The sequence below is a fragment of the Sorex fumeus genome, unplaced genomic scaffold (genome assembly GCF_029834395.1).
Source record: "Sorex fumeus unplaced genomic scaffold, SorFum_2.1 ptg000003l, whole genome shotgun sequence".
Lineage (NCBI taxonomy): Eukaryota > Metazoa > Chordata > Mammalia > Eulipotyphla > Soricidae > Sorex > Sorex fumeus.
Window position 1 is genome coordinate 3,135,779 of NW_026606060.1, and position 14,384 is coordinate 3,150,162.

The 14,384-nt window shown below is 38.1% G+C and overlaps 1 protein-coding gene and 1 non-coding gene across 2 annotated transcripts in view; one reads left to right on the plus strand and one right to left on the minus strand.

Moving 5' to 3' along the window:
* GTF2A1L (general transcription factor IIA subunit 1 like) overlaps positions 1–14,384 on the minus strand; it is a 73,159-nt gene that overhangs the window by 4,738 nt on the left and 54,037 nt on the right. Inside the window, exons 7-8 of the mRNA XM_056118850.1 lie at positions 5,240–5,500; positions 3,986–4,075 (exon numbers count right to left, since the gene is read on the minus strand). Of these exons, the coding sequence (XP_055974825.1) occupies positions 3,986–4,075; positions 5,240–5,500 (351 nt within the window). The remainder of the gene's footprint in view (positions 1–3,985; positions 4,076–5,239; positions 5,501–14,384) is intronic.
* LOC130029040 (U6 spliceosomal RNA) lies at positions 9,288–9,395 on the plus strand. Its single transcript, XR_008793260.1, has one exon. It is a non-coding gene; the product is annotated as a U6 spliceosomal RNA (small nuclear RNA).

Here is a 14,384-nt window from a genome sequence, read left to right on the forward strand (position 1 = left end):
AGTTTTAAAGTTAAATCCCATTCAAAACCATATGTGGAGTGGGGGAGGGGGGAAAAGTGAAAGAAACCACAACAAAATCGCTCTTCTCAAAGTTTAATGAGGACACAAGTCACCTAAGAATATTAAACACACACTCTCATCCAGGAGGCTGGGCTAAGACTCAAACTTCTGTTCTCCCAACTGATGTCTTTGCTTTCAAAGCACATGGAGTAATAAAGCTCTTCTAAGAGTCTGGTACATTCAATGCTAATTGAAACAAGCTTGCCAATGAGCAGAACACAGAAATTCTGCTTTTATAAAAATCAGTGTCGCCCCTACTCCGTACGATTTTGGCCTTACAGATATTTCCTCTTTGTCATCTGTCTTCAACTTTATCACTCCCTTTTAAAAACCTTTCAACTGCTCCCGCATGCCCTGGCTTCCATTAAATTTTAGTACTGTTCATAAAATATTCATTCGTTTAAAAGTACCCTTGGACAACTAGACTTCTTAACACTGTGCATTTAATATCAATATGCACACTGTCACTGTCACTGTCACTGTCCTCCCATTGTTCATCGATTTGCTCAAGTGGGCCCAGTAACGTCTCCATCGTGACACTTGTTGTTACTGTGTTTGGCATATCGAGTATGTACACTATTCACAAGAAATTAAGATAAGTTTTAAAGAACTGTTCTGAGGGCCAGAGAAATAGTCTCATAGGTAAGGTGCCTGCTTTGCATGCAGGTTCCATTCCCGGGACCCCACATAGTGCCTGAGCCCCTTCAGGAGTGACCTCTGAGCGAGAGTAAAGAGAGCCCAAAGCACAGCCAGGCAGGGCCCCAAAACAAAGTAAACAAAATATACTGTCCCTTTTCTATTGCACCTCTTTCCCTCTGCTTATGCTTACGAGGATCCAAATGACACTTTCTCTCAGACAAAATATTACATGAAGAAAAAAACTATCTTAGTTTTAGAGAAAACAATTCAGTATTTTTATGGAACTCTGAAACATTAGCATCTCTTTCCCCAATGTATACTGAAACTGATACTGAAAAAAAAATCAAAGGTGTAAATCTACATTAGTCTTCAGAGAAATGCAAATCAACACCAGAATAAGACATTTCACACATACTAAGATGATAAGAATAAAAATGTCAGATGATGAGTTCAGAGATATAGTACGTAGGCAGGGCACTTGCCCTGCATACAGCCAACCGGGTTCAATCCTTGGCATCTCATATGGTATCCGAAACCCCTGGCAGGAATGATCCCTCAGTACAGAGCCAGGAGGAAGCCCTGCGCACCTCTGGTTATGACCCCAGAACAAGTCAGATCACACAGGTGGTGAGAAGATGGATCAACATCAACTGTCATATGCTGCAGGTAGGAATAAGAAAAGTTTGTCCATTTCGGAAAATGGTCTGGTCATTACTTAAACTATTGCCATATGACCCCGGAGTTCCACCTTCTAAAAAGGTAGCAAGATAAAAGCATATGTTCACGCAAGAAAAAAACACTGTACACAAATGTTCTTTCATCATTTCCAAAAGGCAGAATATTCCAAATGATAACTACAGATACCATCAACAGAAAATGAGTCATTACAGACAAACATTGTATATTTATCCAATGGATGGACTAGTATTCAGCAATAAAATGGTTACATGCTATGATACAGGTTAAGTCTTGAAACACAATGGGAAATTTTTTAAAATCCATTCATGCGGTCTACAAATTCTATTATTCCTTTTACAGGAAACTCCAGGGTCAGGACGTTGATAGAGAGGGAGAGTGTGCAAATGTGAACCTTCTCCCTGAAGGCGGGGTGGGAGGAAATAAGAAGACAAGGAGTGACAGCTACAGGTCTAAGGTTTCTGTCGAGGTAATAAAAATGTTCTAAAAATTGATGTTATTGACAACTGCACATAGAAAATAACATACTAGGCAGCACTATACATATTAAGCAAATAAATTATATAACATGAATTATATCTAAAAAGTGCTTTGTGTAAAAAAGATGCAAACATGTGTGAGTTAAGGACATACACTGATTATTCTACATCATTATAACCACATTTTTAAAAAGAAAAACAGGAGTGTTGTATTTTAGTTGCTAAATTGTTGTTAACTTCTAGGCTAGAAACCTACAGACACACCCCTCCCCCCCGGCCCCCCTCCCCGCTTCCCCTGTCATCAGTCCTAATGTTGAACTCATCCTCAAGTTCCAGAGTCCTTGCTTCACAGTCTCTGGCTTTTCCATAGTCTACATTTGCTTCCCTAATTTTGTCTCTGGCCTCTTTATGTCTTCACTGTCCCCATTTTTCTTACCATTTGTTTCTTCCAAATCAGCAAATACTGTTTTAATTGGTGTTTAAGTCCAATTACAGTTTTCTTAGTAACATTCTGAAAAGGCTAATATCCATTCAATCAAACTTGGATTTCTCCTAGCAAGATTCAGGATTTTTCAGTTTGCTCCCAATGCTGCTTCCCATTCAGCATTCTTTTTTTTTTAACTTTTTCATTGAATCACTGTGAGACAGACCCTTACATCCCTCTACCAGTGGGCATTTCCCAGCACCAGTGTCCCCAGGTAGCCTCCCATCACCCCCCACCTCACTCCATGCCTGCCTCTATGGCAGGTGTTTCTCTCTATCTCTCTCTCTCGTCCCTTCTCTCCCCTCTCCCCTTCTCTCCCCCGTTCTCCCCCTCTCTCCCCCCTCTCCCCTCTCTCTCCCCTCCCTGTCCCCTCTCTCCTCCCTCGCTCCCCACCTTTTGGGCATTGTGGTTTGCAATACTGATACTGAAAGGTAACAAGAATATCACTTTACCTACTTTTAACCCTCAGATCTTGTCCAGCGTGATCATTCCCAGCTATTATTGTCATAGTGATCTCTTCTCTATCTTACCTACCCTCAGACCCCACACACTTATGGTTCGTTCCAACCATTGAACAGTCCTCCTAGTCTCTGTTTTCCCTGGCCATGGATATTAGTCTTCTACTATGTGTTTTTTAATATACCACAAATGAATGTAGTCATTCTGTGTCTGTCCCTCTCCTTCTGACTCATTTCATTCAGCATGATACTCTCCATGCCCATCCATTTACAGGCAAATTTCATGACTTCATTTTTTCCTGACAGCTGCATAGTATTCCATTGTGTAGATGTGCCATAGTTTGTTTATCCATTCGTCTGTTCTTGGGCACTCAGGTTGTTTCCATACTCTGGCTCTGGTGAATAGTCATTCAGCATTACTTCTCAGAACACTTTATTCAAGGCAGAATTTTCCCATGTGTCCACTCTGAGTGCCCTACAATCCACATGGATATGTATCTGACAAATCATTCAAAACTTCAAAATTCCTCATCACCCAACAAGGATTTGTGGGAAACTCCAACTACAAATGACTTCTCCCATTTTTCTAGCCACTTTTAGCACTTACTATCTGTGGCACCTACCTTAACATTTGATTTATATGCTAGTTTGTTGTTTGATTTACCTATAATGTATTTTAGCTTTCAATGTAACTCCCACCATGTTGTATGCCTTACTATTATTCCACACAGAACTATCTTGTTTCAGTGGGGCTGACTGTCATCTCCTTAAGATAAATATTACTTTTGATTTTCTTATCACTGAGCCCACACAGCACAGTGTTAGGCTCAAAGTTTACCCCCCTGAAATATACACAATTAGCTATCTCAAACTTAATTTAACTGTGAACTGTAACTCATCATCATAGTTCTCATCATTTCATTTCTTTTTACTATAAATGCAATTAATAGGAACTGGAGCAATAGCACAGTGGGTAGATTGTTCGCCTTGCACACAACCAACCCGGTTTCGATTCGCAGCATCCCATATGGTCCCCTGAGCACCGCCAGGAGTAATTCCTGAGTGCAGATCAAGAAGTAACCCCTGTGCATTAGCAGGTGTGACTGTAAAAAGCAATAAATAAATAAATGCAATAAATTAAGCCCAAATTCAAAGGTTGAACATAGTACCTTGTCATACTGACAGACAATCACATTCTCCGTGTCAAATAGGTCTGGCACATCCTGTTCACTGACATCATCTCCGGAATTTAAAGGGTCCTAAGGATGACAGATGGTCACACTGAGGAACGTCATGATGCTTTGAATTTTTTTAGAGAGACCATACAGAGATAATGAAACTTGGCTCATAGTATTTTTTGTATTAAATCTAATTAATCTGAGTCTCAGCCTGGCCATCTAACAACTGCAACACTAACCTTCTGAGTTACTGAAACCCCCACATACCTCAGTTTCTCATCTGTAAAATAAGGGTAGTAATAAGACTCAGGAGATACTGGGAATATTAAATAACCAAGAGCAGATGAAAGTATGGTCCCAGAGCTGGAGCGATGGTACAGCAGGTCAGGCTCTTGCCTTGCCTGCAACCAAACCAGTTATATGGCACCACGTATAGTCCACCAAGCACTGCCGGAAGTGATCCCTGAGCACAGAGCCAGGACTAACCTCTGAGCACTGTCAGTTGTAGCCTCCAAAAGAAATTATTATTAATATCTGATGCATATATAAAGGTAAAGGTAAAGGTAAAGGCCCTCCCGTTGATCGTCGATTTGCTCGAGCGGGCCCAGTAACGTCTCCATTGGAGACTTTGTTGTTACTGTGTCTGGCATATCGAATACTCTCGGTAGCTTGCCGGGCTCTCCGAGAGGGGCGGAGGAATCGAACTCGGGTCGGCCATGTTGGCCGCTTGTAAGGCGAACGCCCTACCCGCTGTGCTATCGCTCCAGCCTCATGCATATATAAAATCATCATAAATGACAGTTGATACTATGTACATGCTTCTTAATTACTCATAACTACTTTATTGCATTTATGAGGAAGACAGCATATGTTATACATTTCTAACCAGGCTGCCTTTGTTATTTCTATACCTATCATCTAAACTCCCCATTATCTTTAGCTAAGATAAACGTGGTACATAAGTCCTAAGTACTCAATGCTGAGCTTAATTACCCGTGCACAAATAAGTCTCATTTTAAATAATGGGCAGGCTAGTTTTAATTGTCAGTCCTTTTGATTCCAAAGTATATTAAAGTACAAAATGTTATACATTTCATTTTAAAAGTGATCCATGTAAGATTCTTGGCTTGCATGCGGCCCATGCCAGTTTGATCCCCAGTATGGCATACGATACCCTGGGCACTGCCAGAGGTCACTCCTGAAGACCACTGAGATGGCAAAAACCAAGCAAAAGGTGATTCGTACCTCTTCGACAATGTCTATTTCAGGGTCTTCATTATCACTGCTGTTGGCTGTTGAATCTTCATTTGATGCACTGTCGGCTTCATCTTCAAGAACCTTCAGATCTCCTGCATCAATAGCCCCTGGAAATTCATTCTCATCTAAGTCTTTTTTAGTTTCTATTTCATCATTGGAAGATGTATCACCAGCTCCGTCTATTTGAATTATTCCATTAATGCCATTATCATCCACCTGAGCATTTAAATCCATTTGAGAAATAGAATCCTTAAGAAAGGAAGAAAATGCAATAAAATCAGGCTACATATCTAAATGTTAAATCACACGAAAGTTTTAACATATTAAAAATTTCTAAAGGACACTTTAAATATATATTCCTTTTAGATGTTATTACCTCCTAATTTTCAATTACATAATACCTAGCATTTCTAGAAATAGAAAAATTTTTTCTACTGCAAACACAATAAATCCACTATAGTCATGTACATAGCAAATGAGTACAGATAGTCTTAGGTATTTATCAGTGTTTTCTATGCCATCTTAAATTCATATCATACCTGTAGTTTTATTTGACATAATAAAAAGGCCCTCCCATTGATCGTCGATTTGCTCGAGCGGGCCCAGTAACGTCTCCATTGGAGACTTTGTTGTTACTGTGTCTGGCATATCGAATACTCTCGGTAGCTTGCCGGGCTCTCCGAGAGGGGCGGAGGAGTCGAACTCGGGTCGTCCATGTTGGCCGCTTGTAAGGCAAACGCCCTACCGTTGTGCTATTTGACATAATAATTCAGTGAAATATAAAGAGCAAGTAACATCATGTTCCACTGATAAGTTAAAAAACATAAGGAAATGGAATTAGTTCTATGTTCATAGTCACCCTGGCAAGGGAGTTTCTTTCTCTTCGACTTTTTAATAAACCCTTTTATTTTCTGAAGAAAAAAATACATATAAACATAAAGAATTGTAAAAAGTAAATAAAGTCAAATTCTAATAAAAATTTACAGAGCTGAAAGAGAAACAGATGTATAGAATTATTGCCAAAGAATTCAGCATTCCTCTCAATAATAACCAAACTGAAATCAGTAAAAATGTAGAGTAAAACATTCAGTGAGAATGTGAGCTACACTATCAGCCAACTTAATATAATTTTTAACATTATAGACGTCTCCATGTAGAAACAGAAAAATGCATTCTTTTACAGAGCACATGGAATGTTCACCAAGCTATTGTCATAAAACAAATCTTGACAAATTTCAAATACACAAAGGAAAGGCTACAAGTTCACTGGAATTCAGAAATCAGTAACAGAAGGTTCTAAAAAATCCCCAGAAATTTTAATGCATTTATTAATACCCATTAATCAAATAATAAATCACAAGGAAATTAGAAGAGTTTTAATTAAGTTCAAAAAAATAAACTTTCAAAATAGTGATGTAAACTTAAAGGTAAGGTAAAGGTAAAGGCCCTCCCGTTGATCGTCGATTTGCTCGAGCGGGCCCAGTAACGTCTTCATTGGAGACTTTGTTGTTACTGTGTCTGGCATATCGAATACTCTTGGTAGCTTGCCGGGCTCTCCGAGAGGGGCGGAGGAATCGAACTCGGGTCGGCCATGTTGGCCGCTTGTAAGGCGAATGCCCGAAATAGCCAGAGGAAATTTTATAACATTAATTGTTACTAGAAAAATAGCAACAACAAGAAAAACAGCTGAAATTCCAGTTTGAGAAATTAGACCAAAGCAAATAAGGAAATAATAAATTTTAAAGTAGAAATAAAATTTAAAACAAGTTATAGAAAATACAAATAAGTCAAAAGTTAACTCTTTGAAATATACATGATAAGCCTCTAGCCAGACTAATAATAAAGAGAGAAAATAAAAAGACCGTATTAGAAATTGAAAGATCCTGAAAACATGAAAAAAATAAGAAAAACGACTATGCCATTTGGCCTGCTATAACAAAATACTACAGACTGAGTAGCTTACAGACATCAGAAATTTATTCTCATAGTTCACAGGCCTTGGAAGTCCAAGACCAAAACACCAGAATACCTGATAATTTGAGAGAGCTTTCCTATTAATAGCTTGTGATTTTCACTCTGTGCCCATCTGACAAAAGGACTAGAATATCTTACAAAAAGTTACTAACTGGGGCTGGAGCGATAGCACAGCAGGTAGGGCGTTTGCCTTGCACACAGCCAACCTGGGTTCAATTCTCAGCATCCCATACAGTCCCCTAAGCACCGCCTATGCACGAGCCAGGAATAACCCCTGTCCATCACCAGGTGTGACACAAAAAGAGAAAAAAATGTCATTAACTGTATTGATGAGGACCCCAATGCCATCATCTAAACATCACCTATCAAGGTCCTGCCCTCCTAACTGCCATCTCACTTTGGTGACTGGGTAGCAACAAATATGAATTTGAAACACTCAGACCACAGCAGAAATATACTGCAACCTTTCATTCAATCAATTTTGCAATTTAAATAAAATGAATAAATTCCTTGAAATACTATTCAACTTGAATAAGTTTATTCAAGACACTGGTAACCTACTTTGTCTCCTATTAAAGTAAATGCGATGCATAGTTAAAATATTCCCACAAAGAAAAATTGTTTCTTCCAGAAACCAAAAGTGGTACAAATACTTTTCAACCCACTATAAAAATTAGCATTACCCTGACACCGCTAAAAAAATATACAGACCAATATTCTTCATGAGCATGATAGCAAAAATTCCCAGTGAAATTTCAGCAAACTGATAGGATCCATGAATAATACAATATAACTGAGTGTATGAGAGTTTTATCTTGTGAATGCATTTGAAAATTCAACATTAGAAACTCAAAGTATTTCATCATTAAAATGGTACATTTGATTTCAACAGATGTAGAAAAATCTTTCGAAAGCTTCAACACCAATTTTTAAAACCTGAGAAGAAAAGTGCCTGCCATAGAGGCAAGCTAGGGTGGCAGGTGTGTGGCAGGAGGGATACAGGGAATATTGGTCGTGGGAAATGTACACTGGTGGAGGTGTGGGTGCTGAATCGATGTATGACTGAAATCTAATCATGAGATCTTTGTAACTATTCTCTCACGGTGATTCAATTGTTTTAAATTTCAATAAAATTTGATCAGAAGAAATTTTCACCACCTGATTTAGGATATCTAAAGAATAATCTACAGCTGATGTAGTAGATAATACCAAAAAATCGAGAATTTTTGCTTAATATTGTAAACAAGATGTTTTCTCTCACCACTGCTATTTAAAATTTTATCCATTACTTATTTTTTCCTGTTAACATAAGTAAATCTAAGTAAACAATACGCTTGGACTCTAGTTAATGAAATACATTGTTTTGAATGTTAATGAAATAAGCCAAGGGAAAAAACATAGATTGGAAATGAAGAAATTTAATTATCTTTATTCTCAGAAAAAAATACTGTGTACATAGAATTCTATTCTGCTATTTAAAAAACTTACAGTTTTTCAGGTCTCAAAAACTTTCTACAGAAGCAATAAACAATCCTACATTGAAACTTAATAACAGTACCACCCAATTATAAATTGAGATTTAATCACAAAATTTAATAAAAATCCCATGATTAGATTTAAAAATAAATATAACATCTATGAAAACAGTCTATATCCAAATGGCAAGAAACAACCAATGCTGAGGGGATGTAGTTACAAAAGAATTCCTCAGTAACTATCAGTGAGATTGTTTCGTCTCTCTGGAAAACAGTATGGAGACATATCAAAAATTTAAAAATACAACTATATTGCCCAGTAATTACATTCCTCAATATCTATCCCAAGAGCACGGATGAAATTAGATTGTGTCATGTTAAACAAATACATCAGAAGGAGAAAGACAAGTACCAGCTGATTTCACTCTTGTTTGGAATATAAGGAAACAAAAGTAAGGGAACGGATCATGTTCCATGAAAACAAACTTTTGAAATCCAACAACACAATTGTATTTTGGTGGTGGGTGTGGTGTGATGACCCTGTACCCCTCAGACATAAACAATGAGTCTAAAATTTTTTAATCATTGTGCTCACTTCGGCAGCACATATACTAAAAATTGGAATGAAATAGAGAAGATTGGCATGGCCCCTGCACAAGGATGACACGCAAATTCGTGAAGCGATCCATATTTTTTTGGTGGTGAAAAATGAGTACTGGTGAAGAGAAAGGTGTTTGATCATTGTATGACCAAGACTTAAACCTGAAAGCATGGTAACTTTCCCACAGTGATTCAGTAAATGAATATAAGAAGAAAAATAGATAAAATTATGAAAGAAAAAAGTAAGGTGGAGTTCATGCCCAATTCAATCAGCTAATCAGTGGCTGAATAAATAGCAGTACTCCTACATTAAAGATTTTTTTTCAATCATTGATTCTTAAAAATAAAATAAAAAATTAAGGTTTTTACTTATTAGAAGAGAATTAAGATCAGATATAGTGTACTACCAATTTTACATGAATAAAATTATAAAAATACTAAGAACAATTTTATGTCAACAAACTGGATAATCTAAGCAAAATGGGCAAATTCCTTTAATAAAAAGCACTATGAAGAAATAAATACAAATTCTGAATATACAAATAGTAGATTGAATTAAAAAAAATTAAATCGCTCAGCAAATAAATATCTAAGATCAAATGACTCCAGTGGGAAATTCTATCAAATATTTAAAGAAAAATTAACAATTGAGAAAAATACCTTTATAAAATGATTTAACAATGTATAAAAAGGATCATAGGCCATACATGACCACGTCAGATTTATTGTTTGGATGGATAAATACATAGAGAAAAAAATCAATAAAATACAATACATTAACATAGTTAAGAGGGAAACACAATTATCTCACTTGATACAGAAAAAAATACATTGACAAAATTCAACACCCTTTTTTAGCACTGTCCTCCCATTGTTCATCGATTTGCTAAATCAGCGGGCACCAGTAATGTCTCCATTGAGATTTGTTACTGGTTTTGGCATATCAAATTAGAACACGGGGAGCTTGCCAGGCTCTGCCGTGTGGACAGGATTCTCTCAGTAGCTTGCCGGGCTCTCTGAGAGGGACGGAGGAATTGAACTCGGATCAGCCACATGCAAGGCAAACGCCCTACCTGCTGTGCTTGGGCTGGAGCGATAGCACCCTTTTTAAATAATTAAAAAATTCAAATAGGAACAGAAGAAAATCATCTCAACATAAGCTTTTCTACTAAGACTGGAACAGGCAAGGATGCCTATTCTGACATCAAAATCAACATAAAACAAGGAGCTTAGGTATGGCAGTTGGTCTAGATATAAAAATAAAAGGCATTCAAATTACAACGAAGCAAAATTATGGTCAAAAATGATGTGATTTTATATTTACAAACCCTAAAATGTTCACAAAAAATTAGAACAGACTACCAATGCGGCAAAATTTTTTGAAAAATTAAACACAAAAATAATCTTTATCATCTATTGATTAACAACCTAAGAAAATATGGTTAGAAAATAATTCCATTGATAACATTATCAATTATAATAAAATGTGTAGTAGTAAATATAATCCAGGGAGTAAAAGACATGCTTACTAACTATTATGAAACACTGCTAAAAGAAATTAAAGACAACACAAATAAGTAGGAATAAATTCAGTGTTTATAGATTACAAGTGTGTACTGTTAAAATGTTAACAGTACTCAAAGCCATCTACAAATTCAATGTAAACTCTACAAGAAAAATTCAATGATAAGATTGCATAAATAGAATATTTCATCTTAAAAACCATGCAGAATTATAACTGACCTTAAATGCCCCCAACAATCTTTCAAAAGAACAAGCATGCTAGAGGTCTCACATTTCGGGATCTCAGAACTTCCTAACTAAACCACTGAGGTCAAGTATGATACCGACATAAAGACTGAAAAGTGACCAATGAATAAAGTCCAGAAACTGCTCCACACTTACAGGACCAAGGACTACTCAATGGTAAAGGGACCGCCTTTTTAACCAATGGAGCTGGGGAAAATCGGATAAACAAATGTAAAAAATTAAAGCTGCACTCTTACACTATAAACAAAAACACACTCAAATGAATTCAAGACAAACATCAAGAGCTAAAACTATAAAGTACTCAGGGCAAAGAAAAACCTTTAAAACTGATGATACGCCATAGACATGCCTCCCAGACCCTGTGTCAGGCTGTTTCATTCAGGGCAACCTGGAGAGGGGCGGGTGAAGTCACCTCCCCGCCCCAAGGGACCCAGCCCAGCAGCTGAAAACCTCCAAAATTCAACCTCCTCCAGGCTCACAGCTGCTCAATGAATATGCTCAGATGAGCCTGAACCAGGAGTAAATCTACTTCTAGACCATGTGGCCACATTTGCAGCTGCACAACACCTCATACTTTATGCCACTGATATACCAAGAGTAGCACACCACATTTGATTGGGTTTAAAGTAGAAGGCAACCAATCTTAGGGGGAAATATATCTATAGATACATATATATATGTATGTATGCAAGTATGTGTTTAAGTAGGCATATAGGCTCACCCTTTAACAACATGTTACTAATCTTATAGAAGGGCTTAATGGTTTCTGGGTGAAATACAACAATCTTCCTATACTTTCCTCTAAGAAACCTTTTTTTGGATCATTTTAGCGGATTATTCATAGCAATCAATGCAAAATAAATTATTTTGGTTCTGCTTTAGGGGTAGGGGTTCGGGAAGGGAATACAGTGGTAGGAAGGTGTAATAGTGGTGGGATTGGTGTTCAAACATTAAATGTAATCAAATATTGTGAACAACTTTATAAAAATAAAATAAACGTTTAAAAACCCAAACCTTTAAAAGTCGTACAGAAAGGGCCAGAGAAATAGTACAGTGGGAGGGTATTTGCCTCCCACATGTGGCCAACACAGGTTCTATCCCGAGCATCACATGTGGTCCGCTGAATGCCACTAGGAGTAATTCCTGAGTTCACAGCAAGGAGTAAACCCTGAGCATCACTTGGTGTGGTCCATAAACCAAAATAATAAAACTTAGGAAATGCCTCCAGACCCCACACCAGGGTGACTCTCATCCGGGGCACCCTGGGGTGGGGGTGGGGGGGCGGTTAAGCCTACCACCCGCCCAAACAGAGCCCTGGCAGTCAAAAGCCTCCATACTCTAATTGCCACCATGCTCATTGCCAGAATCCATCCACAGACTCGGGAAAAGCCTCATCCAGGAATGAATCTGTCGAAAAACTCAGGTATGTGAGTTTGGTGACTGAAATCTCCAGGCACTCATGAAGCTGGGGCTGGGCTACCTCCCCACATCTCCCTGTGCTTCTGGGAGCCTGGAGGTCATGCCCATGAACTGCCTTTGTACCATATAAGCTCAGTAACCGACCATGATCCAGAGACTCATAAATGAATCTTGAAGGAGATAATCAACAAGCTGCAGAGATGCCTCTGGATCCCAAAGTCACCATCCAGTTAAAACTTTAATTCCAGCAATTAAAGCAATTATCACCCCATTCAGAATTTTAGAATTCCTGAAGTGCAACATCTCAAACTCTACACCACTGACATACTAGGAGTAGAACACCACACTGGACAGGATGTAAAGTAGAAGGCAACCAATGACTATTAAGAAAATATTAGCACACAAGGCTTAACCTGTAACATGTTAGTCATCTCTTATATAAGGGCTTAATGGCTCCAGAATGAGATACAATGATCTTCACACACTTTTTTCTAGGAAATCTTTTTGACCAATTATACTGAATTATTCATAACAAGCAATATGAGGGGCTGGAGTGGTAGCACAGCGGGTAGGGCGTTTGCCTTGAACATGGCCAACTCGGGTTCTATTCCCAGCATCCCATATGGTCCCCTGAGCACCGCCAGGAGTAACTCCTGAGTGCAGAGCCAGGAGTAACCCCTGTGCATCACTGGGTGTGACCCGAAAAGAAAAAAATAAAACAAGCAATATGAAATAAATCATAAAGGGCCGGCTAATGGGGCAGGCTTGGATGATGGTCAGGAAAAACAGGAAATAATGGTGGTGGGAAGGTGCAATGATGGTGGGATTGTTGTTGGAACATTGAATGTAATAAGTCATCGTGAACAACTTTATAAAAAAAATTAAATGAAACTCAAATAAAACTCTTAGCGGAAAACTCTATTGAAAGGTTCAAGAGACAGTTCACTAGGCCGGAGTACTTGCTTTCACACAGGAAGTTCTGTTTCCATTCCGGGTACCACATAGTCCTCAGAGTATTGCCTGGATCCACCCCCAAGCATCAAGCCAGAAATAGCCTCTGAGTACCTCCAAGAATGGCCCCCAAACAAGGAGAAAATAAGAACACACAAAAAACCTGAAGAAAAATGCTTATTTTTAAAAATCATACAGGGAAATCTTTATGACAATAGATTTGGGATAGTTTCTCTATACTCATTCTGCTACCAAAAATAAGGTTAAAAAAGAAAAAGGAGGGGCAACAGTGATAAAAGGGTGAGTAAGGGACTTACCTGCACATGGTTGACCGGGTTCAATTCCCAGCACCACATATGCTTCCCCAAGCCTTGCCAGGAGTAAGTCCTGAACACAGCCAGGTGTGGCCCAAAAAACAAAAGAAAAGGAAAAATAGATAAAATGATTTCATCAAGATTAAAGTTTGAGCCAGGGAGATAGTACAGGGGTTAAGGCATTTGCATGGCATATAGACAACCCTATTTGATCCCCAGCACCGCACATGGTCCTCTGAGCCCTGTCAGGAGTCGTCCCTAAGCATAAAGCCAGGAGTAAAATCTGAGCATGGCCAGGTGTCTCCCACCCCACCAACAAAAGATTAAAAAAAAAAAAAAACTAGTATACACCAATGGATACTCCCAACAGAGTGAAAGGAATAGGAACAAATATTTGAAAAATCACATAAAGAATAATCAAAATGCCTAAATAACTCTTACAACTCAATAGTAACAACTAAATTACTTTTAAATGCAACAAGGAGAATGGCTGTTATCCGAAATAAAAGGAACAGCAATGTTGGAGAGGATGTGGAGAAAAGAAAATTGGTACAGTCATTACAGAAAATAACGTGGGGATGACTAAAAATGAAGCCTCTCCTGAGTTTTTCCCAAAAAATACTAATTTCT